The sequence below is a fragment of the Hydra vulgaris genome, chromosome 05 (genome assembly GCF_038396675.1).
Source record: "Hydra vulgaris chromosome 05, alternate assembly HydraT2T_AEP".
Classification (NCBI taxonomy): domain Eukaryota; kingdom Metazoa; phylum Cnidaria; class Hydrozoa; order Anthoathecata; family Hydridae; genus Hydra; species Hydra vulgaris.
In genome coordinates, this window is record NC_088924.1 from 11,291,789 (window position 1) to 11,304,178 (window position 12,390).

The following is a 12,390-nucleotide window of genomic DNA, read 5'->3' on the forward strand; positions in this document are numbered from 1 at the left end:
ATGCATCTGGTGGATAGTTTTTACACCTAAATTGGGATTCTTTAAAGCATTGCTAGATTTTAAATTGGCATAAAAGTTACAAGTTCTAAAAGAGTTGAAAGTGAGTAATAACTTATCCAGCAAAAATTGAATTGATTTAAATATCCAAGAAACACTTAACTACTTTCTGGTGTTTAAGAAAGAGTGTGGTCATTACATTCAAGAGGTAAGTTAAATGGTAAGCCCTTCCTTTGGAGATGTAATAAGATCAGACCCATATATGAGAAATGGAATGTTAGACTTTTTTTTGTTAGTACACACTTAATGTCAATTAAGCATGTTTTTACACTTAATGTCAATTAAGCATTGTCAATTTTTACACTTAATGTCAATTAAGCAATTAAGCATGTTTTTACACTTAATGTCAATTAAGCATTGTTAGTACACACTTAATGTCAATTAAGCATGTTTCACAAAAATCGGCTGATTACAAGATAAGAACCTTCTATAAATGTAGGGGAAATGGATGAGATGAAAAATTAATTAAAAATTATAAACTTCATTGAAAAGTTTTGTTATATTTATAAATTATGACTTTGTAGGAGAGGGGAGTAAATTTGACAAGTTATGTCAAATATACTTCCCTACCCCTCATTTTACTCTAAACTTTATACTATTTATTAACTTAAATATCTTATAATTTTTATAATTATAATTATTAGCTTAAATATCTTATAATTTTTCAAATGTATTTAATTTTAGATTTGAACTTAAAGCTTATTCAAGTTACTATTTAAACTCTAACTTGATTTACTTTTTTTACAAAAAACTTATTTCCCCCACATATGGGTGGGTGGCACTTAATTTTAAGGTTTTTATTTTCCAAACTAAGATTATCATAGTTTTGAGCAAAACATGGTTTACATTAGTTTAAATAACCAAAAGTTAAGTGATTACTATCTACCTAATGTAGATTACTTTCTACTTAATATAGATTACTATCTACCTAATATAGATTACTATCTATATAATATTGATTATTTTCTACCTAATTTAGATTACTTTCAACCTAAATATTGCTTTACTCAAACTTCCAAAAAATTCTGAAATTAACCTTAGTAGTTAATCAACCCTTGTAGTCAATCAACCCTGGTAGTCAATCAACCCTGGTAGTCAATCAACACTGATATTTGTATCATAATAGTAGCACTTTATTTATACACAACTAGGTAAACATTAACAAAAGTTATTATTTTAATTTTTAGCTGTAAATTGAAGAATCAGATTCTAACAGTAGAACAGAGTCAATCAACACCATTTAAATATACCGCATATTTAAATGTATATGATGTAACAAGTGCCAGAGTAATATTTAATTTTTATTATATTGTTTGTTTATACTATCTTATAATAAACTTTCTATATGCTGTTTTTCTTATTGTTAATCTAATAATATTAATTAACAATTTAGTTAATATTTATAACTTAACAATATTGAATTAAAAGTTTACTTAATATATTTAATCTAACAATGTTAATTAACAATTTAGTTAATATGTATATTAACAAATTTTCTACTAGGTGATAAAAGCTGTGTCTTTTTCTTTAAAAGGTATATTTTTTGTTGGTGTGTTTATATATATTTTATATACATATATATGTGCGTGTATGTGTGTGTGCATATATACATACATACATTTATATATAGCTCTAGTTATCTAATTATTCTATTTTAAGGGCATGTTAGTTGTGTTTCTCGAAATTCTTCTCAATCTAAAGTTGTCATTATGTCTTCATGTGGGAGGTTGGTAAGTTTTTTTTTTATAGCATTGTTAGTATGTGTTATATCTTTTACTTTAACAATTTTTTACTTGTATTCACATGTACTTAAATTGTCAAACTTAGCTAAGTTCTCTTTTTTTTTCTGGATCAATTCTAAGAAGACACACATTTTAAAACCTAATATACATCAACTATTATTTGAAGTCCTCAACCTAACATTAGAATTAATTTTAAGAACATTTAGTTTGACAATAACATAATAAAAAAAAAACCATTGCGGTGTCTAAAAAATAAAAGATTGTAAATAAAAACTTGTTTTGAGCATGTGTATTAAATATACAAATTTAAAAAAATGAATTACTATAAAAACATTGTTTAGGGCAATAGTAAAAAAAATAATTTTTTGTTTATAAGTCAAAGATATATCCATTATAAATTTAGTTTTTAAAATTTAAATAAAAAGTTTACTATCATATTATTATAAATGTTTTATAAAAATAATTAAATGATATGTAATATTTTAAAAAATATACAATAAAAGTATGTTTCAACTTTAAGTCGACAACTACTACTTGTAAAACCTACATCAAGTCAGCAGTGATTAACTTAAATATTAAATATTAACTTAAAATAAAAACTTAAATATCTCTCATACACCACATCTACACGTATATATATATATATATATATATATTATATATATATATATATATATATATATATATATATATATATATATATATATATATATATATATATATATATATATGGGCAATTCCGAGGCGGAAACTGAAAAAAGTAGTCAAATTTTAAACTCTTTTTTGTCAGTTTTTAACAAATGAATATTGATGTAGACACATGAAAGTTTATTTAAAATATACCTTTAGTTCTAAAATAATATAAATATTTTAAAGTGATAATGGAGCTAAGATGTTCAATTTCTTGTTGGTCAGATATTTTTTTTTTAAATAAATATATTTCAAAAAAATAATAAAACAACTTTTGCAATTTTCATGTAGCGTAAGTTAACAAAAACAAGTTTTGTTTTTTCTAAAATTTAATTTGAAAACTTAAATTTTGTAATATTATATGTGAAAGAATATTAAATCTTATATTTATACATTAGGATTTTTGAATTACGATGCTTAGTTAAGGCACATTTTAATTTTGAATTTGTGTAACGTAAGTTAAAACTACATTTATTTACAAAAGTTTTAGCGCTTTTTTCGTAAAGTTTTTTAACATAAAAAAAACGTTTTTCATCGCAACTCCCAAGGGGTTTGAAAAAAACAAAAAAAATTTAAAGTTACGGTTGTTTATAAAGACGAAAACTATTTTACATCGCAATTCCCTAAAGGTTTTTTTTTTATTCTTTATACGTCAATAAGTTTTGATTAATTAAAAGTTATTCAAGCAAAACTTAGAAAAATTTGCTTTGCATTTTAAAATGGCTAAAAGTTCTAAACAGAGAGTTAAAACTTATCAAGCTGCTTATCGCCAGCGTGATTCCGAACGGAAAAAATATGAATGCTGATCACCAAAAAGCTCATCGTCAACAAATAAAACAAGATCCGGAAAAAAAAAGAGAGAAAGAGAAAAAATAAAGGAAAGAGTCCAAAAGTATCGAATCAAAAAGAAAGATTCTGCAAAAACAGTTAATTTTTCTACCATTATGAGTGTTCAAACAAAAGGGAAATTGCTCAAAAAAGTCCAAAAATTATTGCCCAAAGATTCCGCACAATGTTACGAAGTCCGAGCCACATTGCTGAATGGATCATTCAATTGGATTAAGCAGGTTTTGTGAACTACGACCAGTAAACGTTCGATCTATCGCAAATTTGCTTCATAATGTATGCGTTTGTACTTACCACGAAAATATGCGATTTGCTTTGGATTCCTTGGTGAAAGTTGATCGTTTACTGTTGTCTAACATTAAAATTGGGAAAGACATGTCTCAAAATTTTGTTTGTAACGACTCATTAAATGATTGTTTCTACAACAAATGCAACAAATGCAAAGATCTAAAGTTTTTCCAGCAAATCCTGGCCACCATTGAACCTCTTAACTTTGAAACAAGTTGGTACCAATGGCAGAAACCAAATGAAAAGCGTTACGCTGTAATCAAAAAAGTTAAAAAGTTTGGAAGTGGTAAAGAATTGATTGCTCACATTATGAGTATGAGAGAAAAATTCACAACTCATGCCAATATCAAGGGTAACCAATCTAAATGTTTTAACTAAGCATTACTAAATCCATGAATCCATCATTGAATGTTGCTACTATTCAGGTTGACTGTGCAGAAAATTTTAAGTGTTTTAGTCAGAATGAGCCTCAAGCAGCACACTATGGCCAAAATCAAATTTCTCTTTTAACTGCTGGCAAAAAAATCTTAAAACTTTTACCATTGCATCTGATTCTCTGTATCACACAAATACCTCCTTAATTGCAAATTTGGATAAGTTATTGGAGTTTATTTCATTTAATACCCAAGGAATTCACATTTTTAGCAATAATGCTACATGCTACATCGCAGTTTAAAAATTAAGTTATCATGAGCGCAATAATGCACTTTGAAAAGAAGTTTAACAGAATAATATTTCAGCATTTTTTTGTAGCAAAGGACGGCAAAGAAGTTGTTGATGGCGTTGGGGCTACTGTAAAACGTTTGGCAACCAGCAGAGTAAAGTCTGGAAAAATTGAAATCCAATCAGCTAATGATTTTATGAATGCTATTCAAGACATAAATGTCAAAGTTCTATATTTGTCAGAGGAAGAAAAGTCAGCGCGCAATTGTGCACTCAAACTATCTCAAATTATCCAGCAAGCCAAAAAAGTGAAAGATATCTCTAAATCCCACTACTTTGTCGGTAAGAGCCAGATCATAGCGGAAAAAACTTCACCGTGACGTATTTAGTATTTAAAACAAATAAAAGGATGTAGCCATTTTTATTTTAAATTATATTCTTATTCACTTTATATTTTTGTTTTCCTAAAACAAATGGTTTGTAAATGGAATTAAGGGGGTGTCCATAAAGTATGTCACCCAATATTTGTCAATTTTAACCCCTGCCTCCTGTCACAAATGATCAGATATACATGCACCCCTCTCTCATTAAAAGTATGTCAGATATTTCAGCACCCCCCCCCCCCCCACACACAAAAAAAAACAACACAAAACAACCAACAGCAAACAAACCTTTTTTCACGTTCTTGAAACTAAATGAAATTAAATATTTTGATTCTATCCACTTTGGTGTTTTCAAAATTGTTTGAGCAATTTTAGCGTCAAAATCTTTTTAAAAGATTTGAATGTACTCTCGCCAGTCGAATAAACAAGAGGGGACGTTTATTAATTTTTAAATTTTTTTCCGAATCCTCGGAGCTTATTAAGACCCCCCCCCCCGGCCGTTTAATAATTTTGAAGCAATATAAAAGATTTTTTTTAAAAGATTTTTTTACTTTGAAAAAAAATTTCTCTCAATATTAGATGAAAATATGAACAACCAACCAATAAAAATATTTTAAGCTTTTTAAAACTTTGACCCTCCTGTTTTATTAAACGTTATTATTAAAGTTTATTAGATTATAGAAAAATTTCCGACCCTCCTGTTTATTAAGACCCCCACACCTTCCCGTTTATTCAGCAGGGGAGAGTAAATAGTTAGCAGCATTTTAAAAAATTAAGCCGGCACATAAAAATTATAAGGGTAAGTAAAATTTTCGAATAACTGTAGCATTTTCTTATTTGAATAATTTAATAAAAATTAATAAAGTTGTCATACCAAATGTAATTTTTGAAGTTGCTCTTGTGCTTCGGAAAATAAGTGTTAACAATTTAAAAACTTCATTAAAAAGTTTTTAGTGAAAATGCCAGTGATGCTCCCTCACTCAAAATTTTCCAACAGTGTGGGGATGCAGAGAAATAGGTGAAAATGTTTTGAATAGTTCTGAAATATTCTGTTATTTCCACTACACCGCACACTGCCTCTACTCCAACCAAATTTAAAGAATGCGCAGCACAAGGAGCAAAATACGCTAATGCATTCATTCTTTTTATTTGTGCTCTTTTTGATATGTAGAACGGTTGTAAATTGTTCAAATATCTTTCCCTTATAACAGTATCTTAATATTAATGCCAGCTGATCTGTATGAGCGATGTCTGGCGTGGAATCTACAATAAGGGTATAATATTTTGTATCAACATCGTTTATCTGCTCAATGATTTGTTTTAAAACATTTTTTTCCATGAGTTGTACTATCTCTTCATATACAGTTTTAGATAAGTAAGTATAGATTTCATGGCCCCAGTTTGACACTTTTTTAGATGTTCTTTTAAAAAAGCATCAAGTTCTAAAATCAGTTCCATGAGGCCCATAAAATTTCCATTGTATGGAGAGCCCCACTTTTCCTTATGATCTCATAGTGGCAGATAAAAAAAAGCCTTGTATAAAAATTTTATTGCTGCTACTACCCATTCTAAAATATTAAACTTTTTTGCAGTTTCAGTAGTCTGTTTTTTTCACTCTATATCTCTTATTCGATTTTCGTGTGAGGTAGACTTGGAAAAATTCTGGTACCTGGAGAAAAAACTTGAAAGTATACCAAAAGAGTGTTTCATAAGACAAATTGTTACCGACAATCAATGACCCACTTGATGGCTTATCTTGAATGCCAAAAGAAATGACAGTTATTGGAAGGTATCAATTTCTTTCAAAAGATGAAAGATCAAATGCTAGAATGAAAGTGATAGCTGTTGAATTGAAGAAATTTTAGGAAAAGTTAATATTTCAACTCAACAGAAAAATCAATAGTAAGGAAGATTGATGCCTTAATTAAAAAATATGATAACTTTTTGAAATACCAAAGAATGTGCTCAAGTTAAGTTTGCAAATGTGTTTGATATTACAAAAATAGATTGGCATAGAATAAAAATAGATAAGCATCTGGTTGGCAACTGAAGATAAAAGTTTTTATGAAATGCAGGTTAAATCACAAAAAGAAGTTGCTATGCAACAACTATTAAAGTGCATCAAAGGTTGACAGAGGAAATATCTCAAGCAGTAGTGCATGTAATCTTTCTTCTTCAACTAAAAATGTAGTGTCTGAAATTGTTACTTAGATATCATACTATCCAGAAACTCCTGATGATGATACTATTAACTGTGAATATACTTTTGAACACCCCCTCCCCCCTTCCTGCTAAAAAAAGAAAGACCAAGCAATATTTTACTACAGAAACTGCAGTTCATTAAGTAAACAGACTAATTTAAATTCCTCTAAATCAATTTGTGAACAACTTTCTGACCAAAGTATCATCTGTTAGAGAATCACAAATGCAGCAGAATTTTAAAGAAACTCTTAAAAATAAACAATTAAGCTCTGAACTTTGATGGTAAGAAAATTAACAAGCAAGAAATCAAAGTTATGCCTATTGTATTAATTATTGTATTAAAAAACCAGCACCATGAAGTTCGCCTAGCAGCACGATCTCTTAGTGATGGAAAAGCATCATCATTATTTTATGGAATAACTGAGGTTTTAGACCAATAACATTTGTGGGAAAGCATTAAATTTATAATCTGTGACACCACAAGTGTAAATACTGGAGTGAGAAGTTGGAGTTGTTGAACTGATCCAATGGTAATTTAAAGGAAAAGGTTTTCCTATACCTCAGTATATACAGGGCTATTCTAGGAAAATTATTTGGGCAGCAGTACCCCCTCCCCTTCCTTCCCCGTGCCGATGCCAGCCGTAAGGAAGTTTGCTGTATGTAAGCATTTTTTCGTTAAAAAAAACAATATTTGCAGGAAAGAAAGAAAAAAAAAGGTCCTCAATTTGGGTGACACCCAAATATAGTCAATGCTGTCGAAAATGGTCTAGAATAACCCCTGATATTGGATGTTAACATCATGTATTGGATTTAGCCCTTAAGCATTTAATTGACCAAATTCTTGGTGGAAAAATAATATCTCAATATATCATATGATTTTGTGTCAGAAGTCAGTGACAACTATGATAATCTAATAAATGACTTTTTCAACAAAGTGATGTCAAAATAAAATTTAAAAACATTAAATGGCGTGACAATATGCAGTTTTTATATGAATTGGGAAAAATATATATTTATACATATATATATATATACATATATATATTATATATATATATATATATATATATATATATATATATATATATATATATATATATATATATGTATGTATATATATATGTATACATATATATATATATATATATATATATATATATATATATATATATATATATATATATATATATATATATATATATAATCATAAAAATAGTTGATTAATAAATTCTCTAAAATAAAATAGCAAAACAGTATAAAAATGATAAATATATTGAAATAATATAAAATGTATAAATACTATGGGATATTATTATATTATATAAATACTATGAGATAATATTAAATTTATAAATATTATGAAATAATATAAAATGTATAAATACTGTGAAAATTTAAGTAATTGGAAAGCAAAGTTAAATTTATTTTTTCTCATTAATATTTTTTAGGTTCTTTGGGATGAGGATAAAAGACAGAAAAAAATGGTCAAGCCTTCATTTGTATGTATATATGCATGTGTTTTAGTAAAAAATTTTAAACAAAAAATATCATTTTCTCCACCAAATTGTGTCAATCTACCATTTACCTAGAGTTTTACAATATTTTTTGTTGAAATTTTTCAATTGAATATTATCTTCCTTAAAGTGTTCTGCAGCGTGCAGTCTGGACAACTTTCCTGTGACAGTCTTGATGTCTTGTTCTTTAGAACTTTTCCTTTTTCTAAACTATTTAACAATTGATTAACTGAATCTTTTTGTCCTGAAAAATCCTAGAAAAATGTTGTTTCTATTTTTAACAAGAAATTGCTTTGACTAATCTAACTATTTTCTGAACTGTCTTTTTGCTATAATTAGTATCTTTTAGTTTTTAATCAACATCTTTTAGTTTTTAATCAACAGACTTCTAATATCTCATATTGAGTCTAATAAGTTACTTTCTGAAAATCAATATGGGTTTTTAATAAAGTCTGGCATATTGGTCTTTTTCAAAATCATTGAATCTTTTTATTCCTTAATTGCAGTATAAACGCTGTTCTTAATAGAGAACACTCTTCTTTATTTCTAGTAAACTCTAGACCATAACCCACAACATTTTTTTCTCATCTACATTAATGATCTTCCTGACAACTATACCTCTAAAGTGAGTTATTTGCTGATGAAGCAAAAATATTTTGTCTTGAAAAAAATTCACCTGATTTCAGTTGATAGAAGTTGATTGTTAGTCTTTGTGTCAGCTTTGGGCTTACACTAGTGGTTGGTGAAAAACCCCAAAAAAATTGTAAAACCTTGTTTTCTGCTAATCATTATCAAAACTATGCTGACAATCTTATATTGGTTAATGAAAACACTTTTAATTAATTCCCTACTTTACAGATTGTGTTTCACTACCATATATGATATTCATAAGACGTTTTCATAATATGGTACCTCTTATGAATACCGTATATTCAATAAATTACAAAAAAATTGTTTCTACTAATGTTACTTCTTTCAAATGTGCTTTTTAATATTATTACATCTCGTCTATTATATTCTTCATTTTTTTACTTCCAAATCCATTTTCTAAATTAAATCTCTTTTTCTCTTTAAATGTTTCATCCATCTGTTACATGGGTAGTTATATGAATACTGAACATCATTAGAATACTCATCTTTTGGATTATTATTCTAATGATACCTTTTATTTTTTTGTCAGCATACCAAGTGCACTATGTAACTAAGACTCAAATCCAAGTGTACTTGGACTTGAGTCTTAGTTACATAGTGATAAAGGTGTGTTGAAAGTTTTAGGTTAAAATATTTTAACTTTTATTTTACAAAGATAAGTCGATATGGGTTCTAGTGCCAAGTCTTAAAAGGTGTTCTTAAATAATTATATATATTATATATTTAATAATTATAATATAATATTATTATAGTTTTAAAATTTATTTTAAGTAGATTAAAGTAAAATACAGATAAATATTTATTTAGGAAAAATAGACATAAATTCTTATTTCATATTATTCAAAAAGAATTATTAATAAAAATATTTTTTATATTTTTTTGAGGTATGCACCATTATTAACTGGCATCCTAATGACTGCTTATTTGTAATTGCTAATTCAAAAGGAGACTTTCAGGTGAATACAATAATTTTTTATATTAAATGATTTATGTAATAGTTTTTTATATTATTTTTATGTAACTTGATTATTAGTTAAATTTTGTAAAATTTGAAAAAGTTTGAACTTTTTAAAGTTTATAATTTAGGAAGTTTATAATAATAATCATAAGTTTGTAATGCAAAAGATCTGGAACATAATTAAAGAAGTAACTGGAAAAAAAAAATCTTGATCGGAATAGCCTTCCAATCAATCTTAAATCAAATAATTAATTTATTTCAGATAAATCCTTAACTGCAGAACAATTTAATAAGTATTTTATTAATGTAAGTTCTAATTTAGCATCAAAAATAGAAACCTCAGAAGTAAAATTTGAATCTTTTTTAAATTCTCATTATAACAATGTAATGGACAATAGTGAACTTATGATAAGAGAACTGTTGGATGCAATGTTTTTGTTAAAACTAAAAAAAGTTTAGGATATGATGATATTAGTAGTCGCATCATTATAAAATCAATAAAATATATAACTATTCCGCTATTGCACATTTTAAATCTATCTTTAAAACAAGGCATTTGTCATGAAAAACTTAAAGTTGCAAAAGTTGTACCAATTTTCAAATCTGGTGATGTTTCAAACGTCAACTATAGTCCAATTTCAATTCTTCTTTGTTTCTCAAAAATACTAGAAAGAATTATGTACAATAGACTTTATTCCTTTCTAAATAGTAATAACATTCTTTACAACAAACAATTCAGATCAAGACATTCCACTGACCATGCCATTATTCACCTTATTCATGACATACTTAAAGCGTTTGATGTAAAAAAATATACAGTAGGAGTTTTTATAGATCTCAGCAAAGCGTTTGACACAGTTGATCATAACATTCTTCTAGCTAAACTAAAACATTATGGCATAAAAAACTCAAACATTGATTGGTTTAAAAGTTACTTAACAAATAGAAAACAATATATATCGTATAACGAAGGAAAATCAAAATATACAACAGTCACATGAGGTGTTCCTCAAGGATCAATACTTGGACTACTACTCTTTCTTATTTATATAAACGAATTACATAAGTTTTTTAATATTTTACCTACAATTTTATTCGCTGATGACACAAACTTGTTTTACTCTAATAGTAACATTGATTTCTTATTTGAAACAGTCAATAAGGAACTCACAAATTTAATTGAATGGTTCAAGTCAAATAAATTATCCTTAAATATAATTAAAACCAAATACACTCTTTTTTATATACTCCACGAAAAAATATTCCATTAAAACTTCCCTATCTATGTATTGATAATTCTAATATAAAAAGAGAGCACTCATGCGTGTTCTTAGGAGTATTTCTTGACAAAAATCTTTCATGGCGGGAACACATAAGTATAATAGAAAACAAAATATCAAAAAATATTGGCTTATTATATAAAGCTAAAAGGTTTTTAAACAAAAACTGTTTAAAAAACATATACTTTTTTTCTATTCACAGCTACCTTAGTTATGGGAATATTGCTTGGTGCAGCACCAACGCAACCAAAATAAAAAAACTACTCAATAGACAAAAACATGCTGCACAAATTATTTCAAACAGAAATAGTTTAATGCCCTCAAAAGGTTTATTTAATAAACTAAATATACTCAATGTTTATCAACTAAACATTTATCAGATACTTACTTTTATGTCCAAATTGATAATAAAATGACACCTGTAATATTTAATACCCTTTTTAACAAAAAAAAATCATTTTTACTCTACTAGATTTTCAAATCAGAACTACATTCAACCCAAAACCTAATATATGGCCACCAAATTCTCTATTGCAAATAGAGGACCCAAATTATGGAATTCTAAACTTAATAACGACATCAAAAAAGAGTTATTTTTACATTATTATTATTGATTTATAATTATAATTATTGATTATAATTATAATTATAATTATTGATTTATAATTATAACTATAATTATAATTATTGATTATAATTATTGATTTTATAATTATAATTATATTATAATGATTATAATTATATTATAATGATAATTATAATTATTGATTTATAATTATAATTATATTATTGATTTATAATTATAATTATTGATTAATTACTTTAACAAATGGTTCTTTTTAAAACTTTTTATTTCAAATCAACTCTTATACTCAGTTTTGTTTTTAGTACATCTTGAGGTTTTTATTGCCTTTTATTAAGTTGTGTTCTTTTTTTTTTTTTTTTTGGCTTTTAATTAAATTAAAAAAAAATATTTCAATTAATTTTTAATGGTATTATAAAAAATTTATCTTATAAAATAACTACTTGTAATGTAAAAATATGGTGTAAACTATGGGGCTTAGTGATAAGACTACTGTTGTCTTCTTTTTGCCCCAGCCATGTAAATATTTATTT

The 12,390-nt window shown here is 26.6% G+C and overlaps 1 protein-coding gene across 3 annotated transcripts in view; it reads left to right on the forward strand.

Moving 5' to 3' along the window:
- LOC136071853 (WD repeat-containing and planar cell polarity effector protein fritz homolog) overlaps positions 1-12,390 on the forward strand; it is a 50,428-nt gene that overhangs the window by 25,778 nt on the left and 12,260 nt on the right. For all 3 annotated transcript variants that reach the window (XM_065797353.1, XM_065797355.1, XM_065797354.1), the window contains exons 12-16: positions 1,245-1,344; positions 1,561-1,591; positions 1,717-1,787; positions 8,320-8,370; positions 9,921-9,992. In XM_065797353.1, coding sequence (XP_065653425.1) covers positions 1,245-1,344; positions 1,561-1,591; positions 1,717-1,787; positions 8,320-8,370; positions 9,921-9,992 — 325 coding nt within the window. The remainder of the gene's footprint in view (positions 1-1,244; positions 1,345-1,560; positions 1,592-1,716; positions 1,788-8,319; positions 8,371-9,920; positions 9,993-12,390) is intronic.